Source organism: Trachymyrmex septentrionalis, unplaced genomic scaffold (genome assembly GCF_001594115.1).
Source record: "Trachymyrmex septentrionalis isolate Tsep2-gDNA-1 unplaced genomic scaffold, Tsep1.0 scaffold13, whole genome shotgun sequence".
Taxonomy (NCBI): Eukaryota; Metazoa; Arthropoda; class Insecta; order Hymenoptera; family Formicidae; genus Trachymyrmex; species Trachymyrmex septentrionalis.
Genome location: NW_017304438.1, coordinates 5,490,452 through 5,517,756, shown reverse-complemented (window position 1 = coordinate 5,517,756; position 27,305 = coordinate 5,490,452). Strand labels below are relative to the sequence as shown.

Sequence of the window (27,305 nt, the reverse complement as noted above, 5' to 3'; positions counted from 1 at the left end):
GAAGCCGTCTTAAAAGCGAAACGCGTTGCACCGGCACGAATCTCGTAGGGCATTTTAGTCTCATATATAGAACACGTGATGGCACGACCGGCAAACAGATATCATATCAAGCAGCAAAAGCGGAAACGCTATATTCAGTGAAATCAGAAGAGCCAAGAAAAGGAATTTTAGTGTATCTTAAAAATTCTATTTGGACGATAGTAATAAATTATACCAAGATATAACGTTTGCTTCCTTTTAAGATACGTGCAAGCCGCGTAATTGACATTTAATTAAACGAACAAGCTCGTAAGTGTAATTAATTATTGTATGTCCCGATATACCGATTCCTTTATAATGTTGCGATTCATTGAACAATAGTTGTAGATTCGCACGAATGATCGAAACAATCCCATTAGTAAATTATTCGCGGCTGAACTTTGTTACTACAATGAAGTTATTGTCGAACAAGCGGAATGTTGTGCGGTACATTTTCGAAGTAATCAGTAACCGTAGGTTACGCAATACGTAACCATCGCTTTACATATTCACCTATATGTGCAACTCTAATTGTCAATACTGTACTTAACTTTGCTTGATTAATGCATTTACTTTTGTAATGAAAATGGATTAAATTCTCCCGTACTCAAAAATAAAGTTTAGAGAGAAAGCTTACTCTCGTAAATCGCGACAAGAATAAGAAGTAGTAAGAAAAAGAAATAACAGTATAGAAAAGAGCGAACTTGGCTGGACCGGCAGTTAGTAAACATTCTCTCTCTCTCTCTCTCTCTCTCTCTCTCTCTCTCTCTCACGTACATGATAATACAAGGTAGAACATTTTTAATTAATAGTATACAAATTTAATGCTTTATGACGTTATTTACTTATCTTGTTTGTACGTGAAATGAAAGGGAATATTTATCTCGAAAAAAGAGATGAAGATTGCACGAAGATATACAGAAAGTAACAGGTAAGCAAGTATTCATCTAGTAAGAAAAGTTGAAATTTCTCTCGGATCTGAAGGCGAGGATCCGGGCACGGAGCGAGAAAAATCATCGTATCGCTAAATTTAGACACTTATAACTCAATCGCGTACGTACTAGGATAACTCACTCTCTTTCTCTCTCTTTCTCTCTCTTTCTCTCTCTCTCTCTCGTTCTTTTTTCTCTCTCTTTTGCTAAACTTCGTTTTGCAGATGAAGTGCATATTTGCAGTTGCGAAAAGTTACTAGATGAAAAGCTTCGCTAATTGTAAGATGCACACGATCTTGCAAAATCAGAAAAATTTCAAGAAATGTACAGAACTGAAAATAATTTGTTCTATATTATACGTTTCATGTTATCTGTAATATTATATTATTATTATCTATTATATTATATTACTACAATACTATTTAATATTATTATTTATTTTAAAAAGATATTCAGAATTACGAGTTTTAATTAAGGTGTTAATTATATCATTGATAGACAGAGGGATACAGCTGTTTTCTTTAATAATTTATTTTGCATTATATTAAAACTATTAAATTGTATATTTAATATATTTAATCGTTATTAAATGTAATTCACATAATTTAATAGTATTTGAGTATTTTACTAATACATATATATATATATTTATAATTATATATAAAATTCAATTTAACTATTATCCAGTTAATAAATATTATTGGAAACTGAGCCAATTACGGCTTCTCGTTTTCAATATGTTTTTTAAAATGTTCAACGATTTAAATTCCGTGTGACGGAACATTTGGAACAAATTACTCGATATGTACATGGCGTATGATTTTCGTATATTCAATGCTCGAATTTCGATATAGCCATAATGTCCCGGATATACGATTATGCATTGCACACTCCGGAAAATTCGTAATTTATTGAATAATTCTCGATACCGTTATATTGAGTGCAATCGAATAAAGCCGAAATTTCGATAACAAAGATTTATGTTACTTTAGAAAGCAATGGTTTGTGATACCAAATGATACGTTACAAAATAATTTAATACGTTGGAAAATAATTGCTGCGACGAGAATCTCTCTCGACACTTTGAAATAGTCGATTTCACGAATTCGAATCATTCAAATAGCCCTAGAGTGAAGCGGCTCAAGAGAGTTGCAAACGCGCGTTGATCTTGTAAGGATTACTTTCAATCTCCTTGAGCGATTTAAGATTCCCGGCAGATCCATTTGAAAATTAAATAAGATCGATGGGATAGCAGACACGATAGTATCGCTTCGCAGACAAGGTAGGAATCAATTGAGCTTGGCTGTATAAAATTGAACGCTTATAAAAACGAACAAAAAAAAATGGAAAATTAATTGTTTCATCTCTAAAGGTGAATTTTTTGTTACGTAATCAAAAAGCCAAAATTTTTCTACGGTATTTATAAACAGAATTAATCTAATAGCTCTTTCTATCACAGTCGTATATTGATAATAATAATAGAGTATTTGAAATATATTTTCACATATTGACAATTGGGAATAGAAACCATACAAACAATCAAAATAGAGTCATTTTTAATGGTATCAATATTTAGTCGCACACATAAATATTAATCTAAGAGAAAAAACTCCAATACACAATAAATAAATTCTATTGCATATATCGATTTTGCAAACAGTGAAATATTGACGCGCAGGCTTTAGTTCTGTTATGGGTTTCTCTATATTTACAACTTTCAATTCCTGTCCAATAACTATTTTATATAGACATATTGCCTTTTGTTCAATACGTAAATATGTAATTTTATTAGCAGTAAGTATCAGCATTTTTTAAATTAAATCTGCACTGCTTTTACTAATATAAGATCTTCGTTCACAAATTTTACGTTTTTTTTCTGCGACTAAGGATGGATTAATTAAAATGTCGTTCGGTGTCAGCTTATTCTAGCGAGCGCACGGCGGTTCTTACGGAATTGAAAATGGAACTAGGGATAACAAAGTACGGCCGTAAATTAATGGACCCGTCTCTGCCCCAGTTAAAGCTACGAACTTGGACCAAGTCGTGAAACAACGGAGGACAACTTTCAGTGTTCCTGACGGGAATGGCCGTCGGGATGCAGGAAGGCCGTAAACGACCTTTAAAAAGCATTACGGTCGTACGAAAGACCACGGCTGAATTAAACGGTAAACCGTCCGAACGTGAACACCTAATTACCGCGGCATCCTTAATCACGCTTTTTTTAGAGGTAGAAGCAAGTTTGCGGTGCGCTGCGTATGTCGCCGGTATTTCTCGCCGGCGCAAAAACGGAGATGGTACGTGGCTAAAATTGATATCACATTACGATATTATGGAGATTCACGTATAATTTTCATTCATAGTATTCGGCGTAATTTAATTAAGGCCAACGCATTTAATCAACCAAGAGGTGAACTTGAAGCATTGACTACTTCAGAGTCTCCAAAGTGGGTTAGGTAATTTATCACGCAGTTCTACCATGTCATAAATTTTGACGCAAGCAATTCCGTATTCAACAGGTTGTAAGGCAACTATATAGACGCTTACGTGGTATATCATTATAGTTTAGACGTTAGTCACGCGATATTAGGCACCGATTTGCCTTCAGCCAATAATACAGGGAGTGTAGTCGAAAAGTTAATGGCTGTGTTCGGTAGAACGAGTCTTTAAATCATGCAATAAATTATTTAACAATATCCTTCCTGTTCTTCCTGAATACATCTGCCAGAACACGTTTTCGCTCCTCTTCGTGCAATGGACGACGGTCTCGCGTTGGTGCTAAGCGTATAAACTGCAGAAGCGCGGCTTATCTGCGAACGTTTAATTAGGGGAAAAGTCAGCGGATCCTCGCCACGGTGTAATCTTGTCTTCGTGCTTTCAGTCTTCTCGTGCTCCCGTGATTAATCAAGCGCTTTCCTTCCCACAGCGACTCCTCCTCCACGGCAATGTCTCGTTTTTCAATGTTTCCGGTTGATAAAAAATAAGGAAATTCGTTTGCTGTTGTGCATTTTACTATTATACAATTCTTCGTGCTCGCTTGCTCGCTCCCAAAGTAAATACCCTAATTACATCCCTAATTATGCTACTTGAATGACGGTGTTTGCGCGGAGAAACTGTTATTGGCGAATGTCAGTCTCGCAAACGTGATCTCGAGTGAGAAATTATCATAGTGTCAATTCCATTGGCAGTATAATTAACGTCTAGACAGGACGTTGATTGGCGGGATGTCGATACTGTAATGGCTTGTAGATGATACATTGCGAAATCATCATTGTTAAATAGTTGCTTTAATCGCGCTGGACAATTAGACAATACTCTATAATATTCATATCATTTCATATCATATTATGATATTATCCGTATCTATCAGAAATTTTTTAAATTTAACTATTCGAAGTAGTTTCAGAATCCTTCAAATGCGTCCTCCTTTAGTTCCCGATAATTTAACGTCCATATCTTCGCAGGATTTAGAAGATTATTGCTAATGGAAACGACTCGGTCGGAAACATTTCCTATTCGCGCGACACCATATCTCGCGCGCGAGCTTTGCTACAGCAATTATTTCTCGTTCGGTTCAATTAAGCCACTCGGCTGGAAGCATAATGCCGTTCCGGCAAGGATTTAGCAGAATGCTGAAATGCCCTATTAGGGAGCAGAAACTAACTCGGTTATACTGCGCGGCAATTCTGAGCTTCGCCCTGGGACATTTCTCGCTGCCAAAGTACGACCGTCCACACCGTTCGGAGGAACAAATCCTTGATAACATCACTCGTGGAAACGTTTGTACAAACTAGAAATATTTTTTTGAGATCGACTTTCGAATTCTCATTTACGCATCTTGCAATTAATAACGTTGCTTACTTGGAAAACGTAAACTTGCAGTTACTGATTGTTATTTTTAAAGTATGTTGTAATAAAATTAAAATGATCTGTCATTAACATTAGTTAAGCAGTTAAAAAATTAAGAAATATGTGTCATAATCGGAGGACTGTGATTTTAATAAGAAAATGTATAAAATTTTCGTCGCAGATATGCAAATTTATTTTTATTTTAATTTAATTCATTTTAATTTCAATTTAATTTTATTCTCTCAAATAATGAGTAAATGTTCATTTCTTTGAATTTCACGCAAGAGAGTGTCGTGTATAATTGTATATCGTTGTTAAAAATAATATTTAATTTTTTACCGATGTTAGACTTTAAAAGTATAATGAAGTTTTTTATTGTAAATCCTAAATTTATAAATCTGAAAAAAATAAGTAAATAAAATCCAACTATTATAATAATAAAAATTACAATCCAATTTTTATAATAAACACCTATTAAAGCTTTCACAATGTGAGAATTTGTGATATTAATACCCCAGTTCGATGTATGATTGCGCTTCAAAACTAAAAACGATTTTATCATGCAGATTGTAGAATAGGGTATGTATATAAATTCACATTGAAATATTATTTAATTATTAAGATCCAACTCAGACCAATAAGATTGTCATTATTTAGTTAAATAAAGAATTTTTTTTTCAGATTTTTGTACAGTTCAGATTAATCTAAAAATTTATACTAAAATTCGAAAAATGAAACTTCACCGTTTCGACGAAGGGTTAAATATAATTTTTAACAATAAAATATAATTATACGTATCACATACATCTCTTGCGAATAGGACAAAGAAGTATTTGCACATTACTTGAAAGAATAAAATCTGATTAAAATTAAAATTAATAAATTATATTAAAATAAAAATGATTTACATATATTTATGATAAAAATTTTTTACACTCTTTTACCTATTAAACTCACAATCTTGATTATGTCATATTTTTCTTCTCGACGACCGTCAATATATATCAATGTTTTTTAGAGGTTAACGTATTGGATCATACGTGTATACGTTATAAAAACTCGTTTCAGCTGTCGGGAATGTCGTAAAGTACAGCAACGGCGTTAGCGGATGTCGCCGAGTCAACAGAAAAAAATCTATTAAGGAATGTCACGCAAAAAGGCAATTTTATCGTTTTGCGCGTGCTACATCCGCTATAGAATCTGATACGCCGGCAGGATTTGACGGCGATGTCGTTCGTGTACGCGCGAGTTGTCCTGGAATTGAATATCGACTATTGTACGCGCTGGGTATTGTTAATAACAGCAAGTGACCGCGCAATGGGAAAATCCTGGCGCATCTCCAAATGTTATCTAACTAAAACGCCAGCTGTCATTAGCATTGCAAAGCGAGCGCAAAAGTCATAAATACGAGTGTAAAAACATCATTCTTAATATGTAGAAGTCTAGCTCGTATGCAAAACATCAATAGTATAAATTGGCCATCTTCTATATTAACTGAAAAAGAATCAAGGAGTACAAAATGTTAATTCTTGCACACGAGCTAGACTTCTGTATGTTATGAATGCTTATTCTTAATTATTTGTCGTATGAATGAACTGCAATCTAAAAAGTACTTTTAATGTTTATACTTACATGTTTCTTTGACCAATTTATACATATATAATTTTTTACGAATCTTGAAGGAAAAAAAAGAATCTTGCAGAAAATTACTTCGCGTTATGTGACAAAAAAAAAATAAATCCTGCTCTCGACGCAAACACGTAAAATAATGTTCGCGCTCACGTTAATTACATTTATGGCCTTCTTAGCGAGGTAGAACGACGACAGTCATTGGAAAATCCGTGTAAATCGTTAACACGAAGGTGTATCGTTTCACTACTACGTTATTACACTGGACTTTACGTCTTTTCATTCTTTTAGAAGTTAATATCCGTGAATGACACCCCATGAAATAAACTCAGTACATAACGATTAAATAATGATATGGTTAAGTATGGTCTCGAGACGAGTGCGTCCAACATACAAAGTACTAAGTAGCCGAGCGCGTTATAGCGTAGGTAATCTCTTCAGACCGCTCGACAAGCGCTTTTATGAGCGATATTAATCGCGTTATACCCGCCTATTACGCACGAGCAAGTAGAATAAGAGCAATTTGACCCGACAGTATCCGCGTTCCAGCAAATCCGGCACGTTACGATGCGTCCGAGCGAGCACTATCTAAATCCTGGAGGATTTAAGAGCCGTCACAGACCGGCTTAGGGCAATGGCGCGAAGAATGGATATTCTAATCACTTAAGGAAGATCACTGCTTCTAAATTCACGTGCAAGTAATTGAGCCGTCAACGCGGCTTCCTTGTCTCGCGAGACATTGACACTTTGATGAATACAAAAACCATTAATTTACTATTTCACTCGTTTTCGTCATAGAATGAAATAATTTTTAAAATTTTTAATCTAATTGATCATAAAATCATATATATTGCTTCAAACCAACGAGTAATTCTATTGTTTGCTCAGATAAAGAATCTTTACAAATAAAGATCTATCTAGTATTTAAAATATCGTAATTCTCAACTTGATTATAATAAGAATTTTATTAACTTATAATATAAATTAAAAAGATAAATGACAAAAAGTTTATAAAATTATATGTTGAAAACTTTTGACAGCCGTTGTAAATACATATATGAAATATTTATCAATTGTATAAAATGTATATCAATTTGAAACTCTTAACGCTCGGAATAAGCGTATAAGTTCACCCAAAAAATTCGATAAATCTTTATCGTTTATGAAAAACTTACATTTTTTTTATCAATAAATAAAAATTCCTTACTAGAAGAATTGATATATCCAATTATTTGCGAGCGAGGTATGCAGATTCTGAAATTTCTGAGCGGATAAAACTGGAAACTAGAAAAATCATAGAGAGAAAGACGACAAGTAATCAATAGGAGTAAATAAAAAGAGGAAAAAAAGAAGACAACAAAAGGATGAAATTGGGATAGGTAACAGTGAAGCATAACGGAGGGCAATTTCGGTAAGCGGTCATCCAAAACATTGCACAAACTCATGAATGTTTTGGGAAAGATGGAGGAGGTTGATATGATGTGGAACACGAGACATTTTAGCAAAAGAACCTCATTTTAACATACGCTGAAATCGATAACCGCAATAATATACGCTTTCCTCACATCGGATGTTCTATGCATTCCACATTTTGTTTTCATTAAAACTATGGACTCTATGTGGTTAAACAAGTGCGCATAGCGAAATATGGAATATTAGGAGACAGATAAAATGGACATGGTCATTGCTATTACCGAAAATTACTCGACAATTGCTTGGTAATTCGACGATGGTATAATAATAGTTGGAATCAATTGTGCGCGCAGTAAATTCCATTTGCTCGATAATGGCTGCTTTGTCATGTCTGCATTAACTAGAATTACAAATTCAGTTATAACAGAAAACAATTTTTAAAAACCTAATATCCTATCTAGATGAAAAATGTAGTTTTTATTTTCTAAATAAATTCTTTTAAATTTTCACATCATATGCGAAATGTATGTGTTTTCTTTTTGTTCAGATTAAAAACTAATCCGATTAAAAAAACTGATATTAAAAATCAGATATGATATCTGATTGCAAATAAATGGAAAATATTATGAGAAAATAATATAGAAAAACATCAATGTTTTCAAAAGAAAAACTTTTTTACATATACTAAATATTTGCTAGTTAGACAGCAAATATCTTTGTATGAAGTTAACAACTAAATTAATTTTTGTTTTCCAAATTTACATATTTTTTCTCTCATAATCGATAATCGGTTCTTTTAAAAATTCTTTTCTTCGCCTTCATAAAAAACAATCTATAGGTACAGTTTATAAATTTGTTATAATATTTTGCTAAAATAGTAATAATAATAATTATTATAAATATAAAGTATATTGTAATAGTAAGGTTAACAACAGAAATTAAATTAAGTATACATTTGAAATGATTCAAATATCATTTTTACCAGAGAACTGACGAAGACAGGGATTACGATGAAACTAGCACAAGAGGATGATGGATCAGTACAACTGTCGGATTTGTTATTTGTACGAACGCATTTCGAGCTCGTTCCCAATTATACACGATGAAACCATATTGAAACGTACTATGTGATACACTATTTGTATTGTCAAAGCAAGATATCTAAAAAAAATATCGGATTACAGGTCCATGATTAATGGAATAGATATCTATATATCAAATTACTCTGTTATATAACTACAATATAAATATAATCTAACGACAATATAAATCTTTTTAAATAAATTTATACAAAATATATGAAAATATATAAAAATATTAACTATATATAATATATAAACTAATAGTAATATAATACGAAATTGGTTTAATATTTTGGAGATTCGTATAACAAGGTAACATAAAAAGCAGATTTTTACGTAGATAGAAAAATACACGGTACAAGAAAAGTTTTTTGCGAATGTAAAAATGCTATTGCAATGGTGAAGGCAATGGTGAGCTGTGAAGGCAATTTTAAGGTAAAATTGTAGTAAAATAGAGATGCGAGCGATATACATATATGGAGAAAGATAATAAAAGGCCGACCAATTGTACCGCGCGACGTGCAATTGTAACGCGCGTCAGACCGGTTCTGCCGCCATGAACAAATTTTCTGTCCACTGGATCGTAAAGGTACGAACGTTACGAGCGCGGAGAATTTCGTTTTCATCGTACACTGCATTAATTAGTTGTAGAAAATGGTGGTAGTCGGCTGCGTTTTGTAACATTATTACAGAGATTTTAAGAGAAAATTGAAAATATAATGTGCTTTTCGAAAATATAAAAATAGATGGCTGTATAAAAATTTTCACATAAATTTGTCATAAAAGACAAAAAGATTTTTAAAAGTTTTTATACTATTTAATATTTTTTATAGTAATTAATATTAGATTTAATATCACATTTAAAATGTAAAATATTACAATACACGACTATATTATTTAGGCTGCTATTATTTTAAATTCTATGTTCTTTACCTATATTTATTATTTTCTTTATTAAATAATAAAAAATTTTTGCATAATCATTTTCACATTCTCTATATTGTCATATGTTTCATTTATTATAAATGCTTTATTTACTATAGAATAGCACATATAATATAATTCTCTGTTGAGATCAGAGTGCGACGTGCATTCGCAAATAAACAACAGGATTGCGGGATATTGCAAAATTTACACTAATTTATCGAGCAACGATCGCGATCCCATTTTCGCCATAAAGCGAATATTTACTTATAGGAAATTCGTGCAAAGCGATCCGTATAATACTTTTACCGCAAACGTATCGCGCGGTAATGTGCTTGTTCGTTTTCTGTGTCAATTCGATCATATTGCAAAGTGAAGATAAAGCAGCGCGAATTACGAGTACCACGAGAAACGTGCACTTATAATTCAACACGATTTTCGTAGTATAATTTATACTGTCAATATGATACTTTTAAAAAGTTACAGATTATTTTAAAAATTAAATACGACTTTAATTCAACTTAGAATTAAATATATATAGTTTTTAAAGTAATATAAAATTTTGAAAAAACCACGCTGCAAATTAGTAAAATTAATTATATTTTAAAAGATAAATTATATTTTAAATTAATTTTATTTTAAAAGAAAGTGTTAAAATGACAATACTCTATAATTTCTATTTCTATTTCTATTTTCTAACATAACATTTATTATAACAAATATTTATATTTTTCAAATAATATTTCATTTCAATATTAATCCTCATCTTCAAATTTATTTTTTCTCCCAATAAAATATTTTAAATTAAATTTTATACTAAAAATTTCTTTCCAATTTTTTACTTTGATTTTATATTGAGAACTGTTGTTTCTTAAACATTATGTGACGCTTTACTATAAAACCTCCACTGAAATAACTTGCCTTTTGTGTGACATATCCAATTTACTTGTTACAAATATAAAGAGACATAGTGCCGTCATGTCACATTAAAAACTGTGATTTTATACTATTTAAGATAAAAGAATCACATATTTCTACGGACGTGACTTTCATTACTATAATTTTACAAGATATATAAATCATCTAATTTTATGAATCGCAAATTGTAAATAATTTAAAAAAATGAGTTTACGTATAAAATCGAGATACAAGATCTAGATAAAATAATAATTCTCGAATCATCTCGATTAAAGAAGAAAAATTATGTAAACTAAATTTCAAGGAATCAAATGGATAAGAAAACTATGCTCTTCAATTAATTTCAAGTGGACTTTATATTGATAAAGTTTTTAAGATTAAAGAAGAGAGAAAAGAAAATTATATGTGTATATATAATGTAAGTAATTTAAAAAGTTACAATAAATAAGTTTCTTTGATAAAGAAAGATTTACTTCAGATTAATTTGTATCATTAAAAAAAGATCAATGATTTTGTAGCATTATTACATATTTGAATAAAATCATAAATTTCTCAGTAAGTAAAATACGCAAAAAGAATCTTAAGAGTTTACGAAAATTTAGATCACACTACTGGCACCTTAACAATCCGGCCAGTGTCGCGCGCAATTTTCGTTTACCTTATTTATGAGAAATTTGGCGAGCAGACGGATTTTAATCCGATGACCCACTTTACGTTTGCCCTTACCGATGGGACACTACCGGGCTAAATCGGGGTATGAAAGTAGAATAATGCCAACGAAATAAACAAAAGTATAACGCGCGTGCCAAAAACCACACAAATGAAGCAAAGATCCTTGAAAGGCGCAAGAGCAGACAATGCGAAATAGTTAATTCAGCAATAAAAACTTTCGGAAGACCGCCAAATAGTTCCACGCTGTCGTGTGACGCTTTTGCGATCAAGAGGAGGAAAAAGGATGACAATATATGTAAATATATTGTCAATAATATTGTCTTCGAAGATTAAGCATGTTCCACTTTTAAACATTTAAAATCATGCAATAAGCAGAAATGATATTAGCAATAATGAGTTTCATTCTAATGTGTTTCAATTTCTTAAAATTTAAGTAAACGTATTTTTCACGATATTTTTGCAAGTATAACAATTTCAAATATTTTTGGAAACATCTATAAAAAAAAGTCAGTCAAAAAGTATCTAATTAAAGTGTAAAAGAGTTTCTCTCATAATTAATAAAATGTTAAATATTTCTAGTATATCGATAAAAAATTCCAATATTTAAAAGCCAGGATTAGGATGTGACAAATGAGGCACTTATCTTATGTAAAAAATTTGAAGAGACATAAAAATAATAATATATCAAATAATAATGAACGAAAAAAGCTAAAAGAAATCAGCGCGGTAATTGAAACGCAATAATAAATTTAAAATCAATTTAATATTTCATGTATTTAGTAGAGGAGGAAGTGGTATATTATGGCACCCCAGTTACATTTTACACAATAATTTTGTTAATAATAAATATTTAAGTTTAAAAAAAACTTAACAATTACATAATAAATCTTTAAGTTAAAAAAATTTAATTTAATAATAATAGTAAAATTACAAATAATAATAATAAAAATACGATTACATTCGTCAAAATGTTGTTGAATCGATTCTGGATTTAAAATTATGAAATATTTATTGCTTAGGACACTATTAATAAAAACGTGGTGACATTGCGTAATGATTCGAAGAAAAACATGGATGGTAATGTAGCCTTCCATAAAAATAGCCTTAAAAATTAATTTTGTTTAGAAAACATTTAGTTACAAAATTAACAAAAAAGTAAAACATTTTAAAATGTATGTAAATAAATATATATTCACATAACTTCTGTATATAAACTGCTCAGTACTAAAAATCTCAACCTTAAAAATAGTACACGTAATATAAACTGTAGATTAATAGTAGAGCTACAATCGATTATCAAATAATTATATTTTAATATAAAAGCGTTAAAAAAGAGTGAGTTAATATCCATAGAGGGCCACATTAGCAAAATGCCACGCTATTGTTTAAATTTGAATAACTCAAAAAATATACAATCAAATAAAATGTTAAATAGCAAACACACTCAAAAATACATATATTTGTGTGATAATACTCAAGTTTAAGAAAAATGAGGAAGTATAATTAAATACTAAAATGTACCTTAGAAACATTTCAAAATACTTGAAATTAAAAATGTGTTATAATAAGTGCTGGTTATTGAGTAGTGGTATATTAGCATTATGGTAACAGCGAGCTACCGAACAAATAATTCCATAAGTAATGATAAGGATTAGTTATATAATAGCGGAGATCACAATATATACACTGGCCATGATATCACCTTCTCTTCTATTCAAACAAATATTTGTATATCAGTTTCAGTTTATTTTGAACCATCTTTAGTATATATTATCGTATAATTATTAGAGAATAGTGCTCGTTTATCTATTGTTACTTACATTGCATTCTGCTATATATCGTAGGAGCAAGCACAAATATATATCGTAAACAACATCGCATTTATGTGCAAATGTATAGTCAGCTGATTGTTGTATACCGCACGTACGAGGCATATCGCGAACCAGATGATATTTATTGGTCTCTGTGCATCATAAGATGTGGATATGTATTCCAATGCTGGGCGCGGCGTCATTAATTCACTTTCGACATATTCGGTGTCATAATCTAAACTGCGTCGGCACGTCGGACTGGACGTGCAGGAATTCCAGCGTCGGCAGGAGACAGCGGCACAAATATCCCCAAGTTGATTAGAGCCCTTCGACTGATATTGGAATCTCTATGGCGCTATTCAATTAATGATCGCACGCGGGTATAATCGGCGCGTTCGATCGAGAGCGAGAGAGAAGGGAAATCGAAGGGACGAGATATTATGGACAGTGGAGCTTTAACCCTCAGGTCCTTTCTCTGCTGAAGACGGTTAAAGTTGAGTAGCTAAAGGGAAGCTAAAGAAGGTAAACTTAACAAATTATGAATGCACATAGCGAGAAGACGCTGCAAAGCAAATGCGGACGGTCGTATTGTCTGCTGCACCCGAAGTATGTGATGTTATTTCGTTTGTGGGATGACGTTTGTGGGAAGCAAGGTAGTATACACGATGTTTGTTGTGCTCTTAAAGCGGCGCGATGGTTGGTTTAGTTCTGTATCCCGGGTTCGCGTCGCACGCGCGGGTTTCCTCCTTCTATCTCTGCGAGCGCTTTAACTAATTCTTACAAAAGATATTTTCTTGAAAACATGCAGACACTAACGGTTACCATTTTCTTCTCCGGTATATATAAGGTGATACTAGCGCAATTTTTATTACTTTTGTAGTTTCCTACTGCGAAAGTGCGCAACGCTAGTTTTCGTCCTTTTCCTCTCTTTCTTTTCGATCTATCTTTGTTTCTTTCACTTTTCTCATGCCTCTTCCTGCTTCAGCCGTGTTCAAATTCTCCAATGGTCTCTCGTGTCGGTGCATTTACCGTACGAACTTTTTATTTCCTAACAAGCAACGTGAAAGTCACGTACGCGCCGGGTTACGAAAGTCTCTGTACAATTCGGGAAAATTGAACTCTATGCGCCGGTTCAGATACATATATAGCACCACGGACTTTCCGCTTAACGAAGGGTCACCGAATCGTGATGGAAACTGGTTCAAACGTGTGTAAAAGAGATTCCATCGGTGTACGTTTGTGTACTTTTTGAGATCAGTTGCGAAATTACTATAAATATTTCTACAAAAGTTGTGTAAAATATACAACAGCGTGCTAAATCTCAAATGGATTTTTCACATTTTCTTTTAAATTAAAAGTAAAGACTAAAGGAATCTGGACTAATATTGGATATAAGAATACGTCATTTAACAAAATATAAATAAACACTATTTATTACTGAATATTTATTATCGGATGTATGTATTTATTTAAAAAATTATTTAATTAATGTTCCAAAGTATCTGACTAATGTTTTGCAAGGCAAATAAATGTAATAATTCATGATATTAGTTTTGTAATGTTTTAATTAACATTTTACCGCTAATATTGTAATTTCATAATGTTTTACCGTTAATAGCCTTGTTAATAATCCTCCACTAAAATTTATTTTTTACAATAATAACGACGAATATATTCAAATGCGTAATATAATTATGTGATATCTGATTTCATTTTTCCGTGAAAACTTGTCGATCTTCTTAGAATTTGCATATTTGTAAAGTCTTGCGACGATTTAGTTCTTCTCATAGATACTAGAATTCAGATCCGGGGATTAAAAAGATCAGTGCTTAAGATTTTATATTATTTGAAGACAACTATTCTCTCTCTCTCTCTGTCTCTCTCTCTCTCTCTCATTGACTATCTTTAAGACATATTGAGAATTATGTTAAAATATCCATTTTATGACATTTCTCCTTTAACATATAACAGCAAATAACAAAAAATTTGAAGATATTCCTTACGTAACATCATTCTTAATACCGAACCAACTCTTTCAGTTAGTTCAATAATACTTTAAAGAAATACATTTTTAATAATAAGTAATACATTTCTTATATTCTATTTAAAAAAAAACACACTCTTATATACAATACTAACCAAATTCCATTGGTCTTCGCTTTTGAAAGATAACGTGAAAAATCCATCTGGTTGGAAATTTTCGTAAGATGTAAGAAATAATACGTTAAGAAATTAGAAATGTTCTATGTATAGTGTACATACGTACTCCATCGTAGTATTTCACAATCAATTAGAATAATATCAATTAGAAACGGAAGAAAAAAAATTGAGATATTGTTTTCTCTTTCCTTTTATAAAATATATTATGTATAAAAATATATGTAAAAAATAATAAATAACAAATCTTCCCCGAGGAAAATAATTAATAAAATAAATTAATAAATGGTAAAATAAAAGCAACTTATAATTATAAAATATAATTTTTAAATTTCTTGTATATAACGTGCGTGTATGATATTTTATGAAAGAACAATATCGCGATTTTCTTTCTGTCTCTAGTGGATATCAATCCTGAAATACTGCAGCCGAGTATCGTACCTTGTCGGACACGGGAACAGGAAGAATGTCGTACAGGTTGAAAAGGGGAAGTACAACATCACGGAAGGATTTGTGGCTCCTGCTTGTGACAGCTTTGGAATCGTCCATCATGGTATTAAACAATTTATCCGTCGCGCTGCTATACGCTTGCGCTAGTAGCGCGGTGTCTCGTACGAGCGACATACGCTCGCGCGCAAAACGTTGATTGAAATTTATTGAAACGTGTTTTCTCCTACATTCATACAAATATTTAGCTGCTGGATGCTCTCTTTGAAGCACTATTATTGTTAGAAACACCTCATCAGAGTATTAACAGTCCGAAAAAAATAATATGAGGTGAAATGATATGATGAAAATTCAAAGTTTCATATAAAAAATATTAACGCATTGAAAATTATAAAAATATATCTCTACAATATTTTAACTGTAAGATAATAATATGAATAATAATATGAATAAATATGAAGATATATAAACAAAAATTTTTTAATGAGATTTATTCGAATTTCATGTGCACGCACAAATCTGATGATTTCTTCCGCGTCAGGTTAAATATTTGTACAAATCGAGCGGAAACGAGCGCTTGTTATTATATCGGATATCGTTTATTTTGGACACCAGCCAGATCTTAGTAGTCTCGTAATTTAAGCCATCGCAGCATGTTTCTTTTCCCTTGGGGTTGTCTTTCGAGGCGAATCTGGCAAGTGATGCTGTTAAAGAGCAACGATGGAACTCCCCGACGCGGATTTTCTCTCCTTCGACAATGCCTATTCTCGGGAAAAGTCGAGAGGCAGGTGACAATGCTATGAAATTGTAGAGAATGTATGCGGGGACGGTGTTATGAAAAATTAAAATACGTCCCGTGGGTATATTTATGGCAAAAACGTCACGATCTTATGGTGCAAATAAGCATCACTCTATGTCATAAAAATAATACAAATTTCTGCAATATTTCGAACGTGCGTTTATGAAAATAAATAGTAACATTGATACTAAATACATTTATACAAAATTATACTTCGCGTGTTGTCATCTAATCCTATTAATGATGATTATTGCGCTGTACTCGTTCAGTTACCTATTTTATATAAATAATTCAGGTATGTGCTGCCCGATATAATCCAAATAAAAGTTAGTATTACATGTAATTTACGTAATAATAATATATATGTATATTGGTATAGAGAAATGCAAAAGAGGGAAGCTTACCGAGTTGATATAGTTGGTAAGAGACAAGCCGCCATCCCAGGGGTGCTCGAGCTCGCAGGAAATATTGGCGGGCCTTAAGGCATGGGATTGCTCTAAGGTACGTAATCCTACCGCGAACACCTGTACACTGTCATATATTAATGCTGGTTCGGCCTGCAAAAATATGAATCTTAGCTTTATTCATTGCTAATGCTCACCCAATAATACAAAGCATGTAATTTAAAAATACGAATATTTCTAGCGCTATTAATTAGAGTTTTAATGGAATTATTTTGCTTCAGATCTTGAAGTAACTTACAAACTATCACTCCTAAAAAAAATGTTATTCAATTATTAACATTAATAAATGTAAGAGAAACATTCTGGAAACGTTTGCTTAATATGATGTATTTCATTAAAAAACAAAAAATTACAATAATTTGAGACAGAAATGTTAATTATTATAAATTAATATATAGCGATTTTAACTTTAACTAAACACACATAACATATAAACAAATACAATTAATTGAACATAAAGCGAGTGAAATGTGAGAATGCGAAAGGATTTCCGAAAAGCAAACGGGCGCGAATTACGTGCAGCACGTAGCGAAATGCTCCGGTTATTAATTGTAACGCTATTAGTCACGTGTGTGCGTTTATTTCCATGAATTATGAAATTCATGGTACGTTGCCGTGTCGAAGTTACGCGCCAGTTCTAATCTAGTCGTCACGACGACGTCGCGTTCTCGCCGGAAACGTCGACGGAAAATGTAATATTCAGTGAGAAGAGACTATGGAAGATTTGATGGCGGCGTTGCATAAATTAATTTCGTTCACACGTTATTTATTCTTGTCTCGTCGAAAATTCGTTGATCACGTTTACTGTGAATTGCTTTGCTTCTCTTTTCCTTCTCTTTCTCTTTAATTGTATAGTTACATACAATAGTCGCCGGAAAAAACCATTTTTAATTTTATATATGAAAAAATATATATAAAATTAAAAATGGTTTTTTCCGGCGACTATTGTATGTAACTATATAAAACTAATGCACTATTTTTATATCGATGATTTCTTTAAATTGTCTTCCGTTAAAAATTATGATTCCACACACACATTATAGCATTAATAGATAACAGTTTATATTTATTCAGATGATTGATTGTAAAACTAGTATTTTTATATAATATTAGTTTGAATAATAGACTGAAGAAATTATTAATATAATGGCACATTGTCCAGATAATTAGTTTCAGTCTCTTTTGTAAATCGCAAATTGTTATTAAAACTACAAAGTTTTTCATAATAATTATATCATGTATCTTTTTGTAAGTGAGATACATTCTTTTGACAAATATGTTACACACAAATCTCAAAATGGAAACAGATGAATGGTATCGGAAATGGTAACAGATTAGACAAAATAAATTATTATTGTTAACAAATATAATAATGTAAGAAAAGGGTGTTATAAAATATTAAATAAAATTTAATACATTCAATATATTACAAAAAATGTTCTATTAATGCATTATAAGGCCAGCGTATTTTAAAACCCATTATTATTATTATTATTATTATTATTATTACTATAACTTTTAATTTTTCTTGAGAGATTTAATAGAAAGATTCTATATGTATCCGACACTGTATATATTATCGTTATTGAAAAACGATTCTAACGTCTAGACTTGTGCATAACTTTTTTATCAAAGAATAAATTTAACGCAAGAACGGACAACACGATCAAAGCTGTGTTACGCTCATTATCTATTCGCGTTTCACAGAAATTATTAGTATTTATTATGTGGTAGTATATATGTTGAAATCCAATATCGATAAAATCGAAATATTAATAATGCGTGCTTTTCACATTGAATACTAAATTGTAATAATATATTTCTATTACTTTAGCGACTGCATTTCGTTATGCGTTGCAATGAAAGAATAATAATATCTATTAATAAAAATAAATAATGATATCGAAGATTTACTTATCAACAAATAAATGGCTTAAAAATCATTGTAATTAAATCATTCGTAATAATATTTATGAAAACCAACAAACAAAAAGTTATTCAAGCAGGCATTAGTTTATAATTAGCGAAAAATTGCTAATAATATTGTTAGATATAAAAAAACAATAGTAAGTAAAATGTTAACTCAATATTTTGTTAATATTTTGCTAAATAACATTTTGTTATTTTTAACTTTCATGAGTGTCAAAATATAAATGAATCCGTTTCTGTAGTTTCAAAATAAACGACATTCATATTAACGTATGTCCTTAGTAAATAAAAGATTGTGAAAACTTGACTGTGTAAATCAAATTTAGTTTAAACATTTCTTGAGTTAAGTCGTTTAATTCCATTGTTTTAGTTAAATTAATGACATATTAGAAGAGCAGTGACATACACAGAAATAATTAAAAATAATTAAAGTTGCATATAATTTGACATAATAAATTTAACAATGTACCAATCATGAAACGTACAAATTTCACTACAATCACGATGCGGGAGAGATTGTTAGTTTCCGGGATATTTTTAGTGGAAGCTTCCGATGGTAGCGATCAATGCGAGGTAGTCACGTTGCTCAAATTGATTTCACTCGTATTTCAGAGTCGTGAAAGGATGCTAAGCACGACGCGACCATTCCGCCCGCGACCGCTTCTCGTCTTCATTTCCTTCCCTTTCCCCGCACCTTCCTTACACCGCGTCCTGGAAGGCACGTATTTGAGGCGGACAAACATGCGGAAGCATCCAGGAAACGACCGGCGCCCGTGCTTAGTCTTGTACGTCTCTTCATCACTCGCTATATGCTCGCCCTTTCTGTTGGACGGGTAGGTTGTGGAGGAGCTTTTACTGTTTGCCATGGGCTAAAATGCGACGTGTCCCCGCACTTTCCCGTACGTTGATCCAATATTCTGTTTATGTTGACGACACGCAAATTTAATGCGACTAATCAACTTTTCCAAATTTTAACCAACTCCAATGTTCTCATTTCGGATTTCCTCAGTTTTCTACGAGTGGAAAGTTTTTCACGGATCTTTCCTGGCATTTTCTTTAAAGTTCTGGATAACTCCTTGAAAATTCTGACTACTGTTCTCAACGCTCGAAGCAATGAAACGAAACATAAAATGAAAGAGTTTCGACAATATTTTGATTCTCGAACAGAAATTTTTTAAGTCTCCAGGATAAAATTTTCCCTCAGCAGAAAATACTCTCAATATAATTGATAAATCGTCGAGCAATGTATTTCAGTACAAGTAAAGAAAGTGACATTGTGATCGCGTGTAAGCGGTATTTCCATAATGTGGTTTTTCGAACACCGAGAAGAGCTTTTCGATGAACAGTAAGACTTTCTCATGCTCCATCCCCAAAGAATTAAGAACCCGATAGATACCTAACTGAAAGGTGGCGCTATTATTATTTATGCTAAGATTATTTGGCTTTACAGTACCTCTTCAAAGTATTAATCAACTTAATCAAAAGAAACTGTGGATAGAATTACAATTTCTCAGAAATTATTTTCAAAAATAGGATTTTAAAATTTATAATTATAATTTCATAGAGTTTAATGAGAATTTTAATATACTATTAATTCAAAATGGTTTGCATCCTTAATATTCCTATATCATTATGTTTAAATAATTGAATTATTAAATTATGAATTATTAATAATTGAATTATTAAAACTATTACTGTTATTAATCATGGAATATTTAAGCTTGGTAATGAAAAATTTATAATAACTCGCGAACTACAATATTATATGAGATGAGTAAAAAGTTACGCGTGCAATTTTGTTCAATATTAGTTTACAAATTATCGATGTCAAGCGCGTTGCGGTTTTACAATTACGCTAAAACCTCCGGTGATGCGCGGGACAGTAATAATCTGGAATGAGAATCCGCCGGAAAGTTTGTTCATTCGCGTGAAAGTTGATGAACTGGCGCTAACGTAATTTATGCGGCAGAATACGCAAACGCACGAGCACGACAGTAGGACGAAGCGAGTATGACTCAGGTGGGTGTGAGCATATCCGGCTTGTCTTACCTCTGCCTGAGGCAAACAATAAAGCTCCAACTAACTATTTGTAGACGCAAATCTCATCTCACGGCGAACTTGAAATCTGTCTGAAATAGCTACGGACTAACTGCGGGCAGTTATACTCTCGTTGCTTTTTTTGCGGTAGCGAGAGTATGTTGTTCTAAAAGACCAGAAACTTGCAGATTTGCCTGGGAAATGACCGGATTCGTTACACAGCGGTGAGAAATTCCTAAAATTCTTTCAGGAGAAGCAAACATTCTTTAGTGAACAAGCAAACGATTTGTGATTTGAAAATTCCTCCAAGAGTTAATTCGGAATCAATATTATTTCTCTATCTTTTAATAACTATTTAATATTTTTTCATTATATTTTTAAAATGGAACATTAGATTTATCTTAATATTACATTATAATTAACTAGAATAAAATAAGATATATCTTATAAAATATTTATGAAGTTTTTATAATATAAATATCCGAAATAGAAAACATTCACACTCTTGTATGAATTAATGAAAAAACAATATATATCATTAATTGTTATCAATCTTGGTGAAAGCAAAATCATATCACATATCAGTCCTATATATTAAACCCGAAAAACGTTTCATTAATGCGCAGGCAAACTATATATAAATATTGATCCCTTCATAAAAAGATTTCAGTCAATTTTTATTGTCTATTATTTCTATCTTTCATCAAACGTTAATGAGAAAAATCATTTAAAAACGTGTACATGTTGGAGTATCATGAGACGTTTCTGTCAATAAAGATAGATCCGAGGATAATAACGTATATTACTTATACTCCTTTAATGTTTGCATAGATAACATCAATTTCGGCAGATATTAATGCTAGTGCAAATTGATGGCTTTCTAGGCAACTGAAATTATTACATGCACATCAATCAATTAACGATCCTTACTCTATGAAATTTCGTTCATTATCACACACCTCATACCGCGAAAATTCCGATCTATGGATGTAACACGAATAATTCATGCAAGATAAAATCGTATCCTTGTTGTAATGCGATTCAACACATACACGGGTTTTTGTTTATTGAAATAATATCCGATGCGTGCGGTATTGAGTTGTAAAGCCACAGGATCGTCGTGTGCAAACAGCACACGGAGTGTCAGATGTGCGTGGAATAATGCGTCCGTCAGTAAAATGATCGTTATATACGAGCGAATAAATTTCCGAATTTTTCCGATCGCTGCACTCATTCGCTGATCGGCCAGCGCAACGCGTCGAGGCGACGATGCGCGAGAGATCGATAAAGCTCGCGATTGCTCGTAGGTTACTGAATTCAAAATAAGGCTGGCTGTTGTATTGTAATTTTATAGGAACACGTATAAATAATGTAAGAAAATTTGCGATATGTAAAATGAATACAAAGAGTATTTTTCCTATATTATCGAGCATTTTTAGTTGAAAGATTAACTTTTTCAAGATATTTGTATTTAACACTGACAGCCTCAATTGGACTGCTTGTCCATTTTTATAACGTGTCTTTAATCAAACCGCACAAAATGCCCTGTTATTGAATTTGTATTCCGTTGTATCATGACGATCACGTACAAAATACAGGCAAGTACGAAATCGCGCACGTCTATGGCAATTTGTACAAATACATTTTCCCAGTTGCCACACTCGGTCGGACAACATGGTCCAAAACGCAATGACGTGCAAACAGAATAACAACGATATGCGGGGCAATGGTACATACGGATATTTTTTCAAATTGTGATCGGCAGAAATAATGAAATCGCACATAGGGCCGGAAACGACAAGTTTTAATTGATGGCACGTGACTGGCTCGATTCATCGCCAAAACCAAACAGTATTGACGGAACGGAAACTCATAAACCAACATAGGGTAGAAGTCGCTTGTCGCAATAACCGTAGAATAACCAAGCTTAATTATAACTTTTTTGTATTTGGCGGTAAAGAATAAAACATGTGATTTTGTTTAATTTGTTATAATTTAGCGGCGCATAATTAGCCAGTCTCAATGATAATAATAATGTAAAATAAAAAATATGATTTTTAGATATTTAGTAATATTAATCTTGGAATAAAATCGATTCAATTATCGTTTATTAATTTTTCTTTCATAATTATTTATTACTTAGTCTTGTTTATATGCAATGAATTTTCTTAATAATATTAATATACTATAATTTAAAACTCAAATATATTTATACAAGTTTAAATTCTGGTTAAGACGACATTTTTCACAATAAATTCTTTACAGTATTTCAAAGATATTCATTAACATAACTATTATTAAATTGTTGCCAATCTAATTTGTAATATTACTTCAGCTCCAGAGTTTATATTTAGGATTGTGTATTTTACGACCGATAAATAATCGGCGCACAGTTTGCTTAAACTGAAAATTGTAAAATTTATATAAAAAATATTATTAAACACCAAGACCCACTTTGATCAAACACGACTTTCTTCGCTTATTTATGTCGAATATATTTCTTGTCATTGAAATGTATCCTTTCATTGTATCCTTGATTTAAAAAATTTTTCTATTATTTAAATATATGTTTCTCAATTATGTTTCTCCCGCAATGGAGAACAGATGTCGTCATTTGACGATATCGACATTTATTCTCCATATTATTAAAGCGAGCAAAACGACTGCAACGTGAACTGTAATTCACGTACCGTCAAAATGCGCGACTCGTACATTCGCGGAATACCCACTGCAACGCAATTGCGTTCTGCAGGTGCGTGCGTGCGTGTCCGCGTCGCGGAAAAATTGCGTTCAACGCGTCCATCGCACCGAGTGAATTCGGAAACCGGGAGAAATTAATAGCCGGCGATAGACGACACGGTTATCATTTTTTTCCCCTGCTTCGGTGATCCGGGTAGCCGGAGGTGCACGGAACCGTACGCGTCGATTGTATCGATTGCGGCGGCTCCCGCCGATATCAAAACATTTTATCGTGGAGCCTCATGAGATCCGACAACCCAATAAAGCGTTTCCCTCCCATCGAGAAAGATTGTTCGGAACAGCCGCCAACGAGCGGCATCGAGCATGATGCGCTTCGCATGCTGTGCGTTTAATTCTTTTTTCTACAGCGCGGGATACGCATTTAATTTCACCCTCTTTGAACGAAATTGAGTGAATTATTGTGATTACCGTTTAACAGAATTTTATTCACACGGTACGCTGACACGATTTCAATCGCGAATGAGTAAAATCCCTATTTGAGTTTAAAATTTTTAATTTTCAATTTATGAAGAAATGGAATTGTATTAATAGAACTTTTCCATGTATTTTTTCATTAAGCTTAAAAAATAAATCATTTTCAATTTCAATTCTACTTTTAAATTAGTAATTAAAGAAATAAGAGATAGTCTTTTTAATAAATTTTCAAAAAAAAAACTGTTTAATTTAATGTTAACTGTAATTAATTGTAACAGAGAATCGTGTAATTCCAAAAGCAGTAGAAACAAAAATTTTCCATGGCGAACCTGTCACTGGTTAATCTGGGCGTTACCGGTTTGTTGGAAATTTGTTTAATTTAATTAAAATTGAGTACGGTTCACTGTGTTTCCTATCACAGCGCTTACGCCTTATTATGCCATGTCGGGATGAAAATGAGGTGGACGAGCTCACGCGTATTATCAGAAATCTCTTAGTTGGATGGAAGTTGCGATAATTGTTGCACCGTGAATACACTCTAGTTATACGGAGCTAATTGGAGCGTGCTTTTAATTAGCCAGAGTTCAACCAACGGACAGGATTGGCAGCGTGGCTTTGTCTAATAGTATTTAACTCGAATATGCATTGAGGCAATTTAAAGCTTCACATTCTTTGGGTGCATAATAACTGACAAAATTCGTCGATGTCATTCAACAAAATTGCATTCACACGTTAGGTAACATATACCACGCCCTAATAAAATTTGCCCTTGGCATTCAGATAATCTGATTGTGGTATATTAAATGTAAACGCTCTTTAAAATTGCGATAGTTATTTTAAAAATGTTCTCAATGTAGTATATTGCTCGAATATATATTTGTTACAAAACATGTATCTCTACTAACATTATTTGTATCTTCAAATATGGATATTAATTTCATTATCGATTATTCTATTTCCCAATCGTATTTTATTCAAAGTATTAACCAATAATTGTGCTATTAGATTCCATATTTATAGCACGATCTGTAATTAAAAAAGGTTGTGGCGTTGTGCTGCAAATCTCAATTTAAATCAATTTCATAAATTTCTACAAATATCACAGTAAAACTTTTAAAGTTTTCTCCGCAATAAATGCATTTGTTTTCAGAAAATTCCCATACATGTGCCATGATGACGCTACACTGTATTCGACGTCGTATTCGGCCAGTACAAGCAACCGCATGAGATTGAACGGATAGCTTTCATCGGTTGAACATCCTGACGTTCTGGAAATTGGCAATCTCGCGTGAATAATGAAGAAACTGGCATGGTCGCGTACACCAGCCGTCCAGTTGTGCCGGACTTAAGTCTTGTCCGGGTCGGATGAATCGGTGGTTAGCCATTGGACATTCATTGGCTCTCGTTGTGTAAGCTATCGTTGTGCGTTCGGCAAGAAAACCGAAACTTTGATGTCTCTTAATCCACGATTCAACCCTTATCTGGATAATCATGCCATAGAATTAATTCGAAAAGGTCTTTAATTTGTCCGGTCTGTCTCTTTCTTGAAACGCGCGTTTGACCTCACGATGAACGACGAGTCCACATCACGACTCCGGTCCGGTCTCAGAATCGGTCTGTTCATTAGCATTTAAAGCGAAATGGAAATGCCGTGTCAAACTACTGTCTAGCAAGCGAGATCTTCACCTTTCTCAGTTGGGTCAGAAATGTTACAGGTGAGGAATCTGAATAGCCTGCAGATGACAAATTAACTTAGCGGAAGTTAAACATTTTTTGCCACTGTGAACACCGCTGTAATTAAAAATAATTTTGGAGATCTATTCTAGGGCGTAATCAGATTCCCATCCGAACGTTTCTCAGGTGTTATGTTATATTAATGTTCGATAAAAATAAGAATAAATGATACCTGGGTAGCACTCGAATGGGAAGTTATGTGTGTGAACGCAGTCTAGATAAAATTATAAACATAAAAATAATCCTAATTTATATAAGATCATAAATCTAATCATGAGATGATGTTACATCAATGTGTCATCAGTTTACTTATCTGGTAATAAGTATATATTTATAAGCTCGAAATTCACGAATAGACATTTATCGCGTTACACGTATTTTCACTCATCGTAAATTTCGCCTTCGAGATCTTTTTAAGTACTTAAGTCCATTTATACGAAATTCCGTTCCGAAAAATTCTCGTTATGAAGATAAATGCTTTCCTTTTAGCCTGACATAATTGAAATAAATACCGCTCAGAGCGGATTCTGAAACAAATCTTGCTTTATGTCGCGGGATTCCACGACGTGAATTTCTTCCATTCCGCCGGCCTGTTTGGCAAATAGAAATTTCTTTATGAAGTCGCTAGCTTAACCAATCTTCCACGTGGTGGCAAGCGCCGCTCTTGTGCAGCCGGATAACGGAAAGAGAAATGGTTATGGTCCTTATCCTATATGCCACTGACTCAAGCTGGGATCCGATTTGTTTAAATCTAAGACTGTCCACTGTATTCTCAGGATTAATCTTTAACTTATCTTGATCATAATTCCAATAAATAATTTATCACAAAGCATAGCAGAAGTTATTATCCTATTATTAAAGATCTGTCGATATTTGTGGCAGGATTCGTTAAGCTTACAGCATTCTGTGTTTAACTCTAAACTGTCCTCGATGATGTGTATCATTCAACTCTATCTCGCAAAGATTTTAAAAACCTTAAATTTTTAAAGGATTAAATTTTGATATTATTTTGAATCCTCTTTCATTCTGTCTTTCTCTTTTATTAGTCCTCCTCTTTTATATGCGTAATAAAGAATTATAAAAAAGAAAAGGCATATCGATAACATTTTTTTAAAAGCAAAGTATTTTGTATAATATTTCGTAAACCAATAAACACCATAATGGAGTGTTTTCAATAATTTTTCAATTTTATATTGCGATATTGAGTGTATGTATGTAATAGAAAGAGAGTGAGAGAGCGAGAGAAGAACAGAATAAATCAAAATAACAACGGTATAAAGACTCTTTATGTATAAACAAAATAAACAAAGTAAACGGCG

At 32.4% G+C, this 27,305-nt stretch overlaps 1 protein-coding gene across 1 annotated transcript in view; it reads right to left on the bottom strand.

The window, feature by feature from the left end:
* Window positions 1-27,305, bottom strand: part of LOC108756904 (glutamate receptor ionotropic, kainate 2-like) — a 137,788-nt gene that overhangs the window by 31,372 nt on the left and 79,111 nt on the right. Inside the window, exon 8 of the mRNA XM_018501070.1 lies at window positions 17,053-17,205. Within this exon, the coding sequence (XP_018356572.1) occupies window positions 17,053-17,205 (153 nt within the window). The remainder of the gene's footprint in view (window positions 1-17,052; window positions 17,206-27,305) is intronic.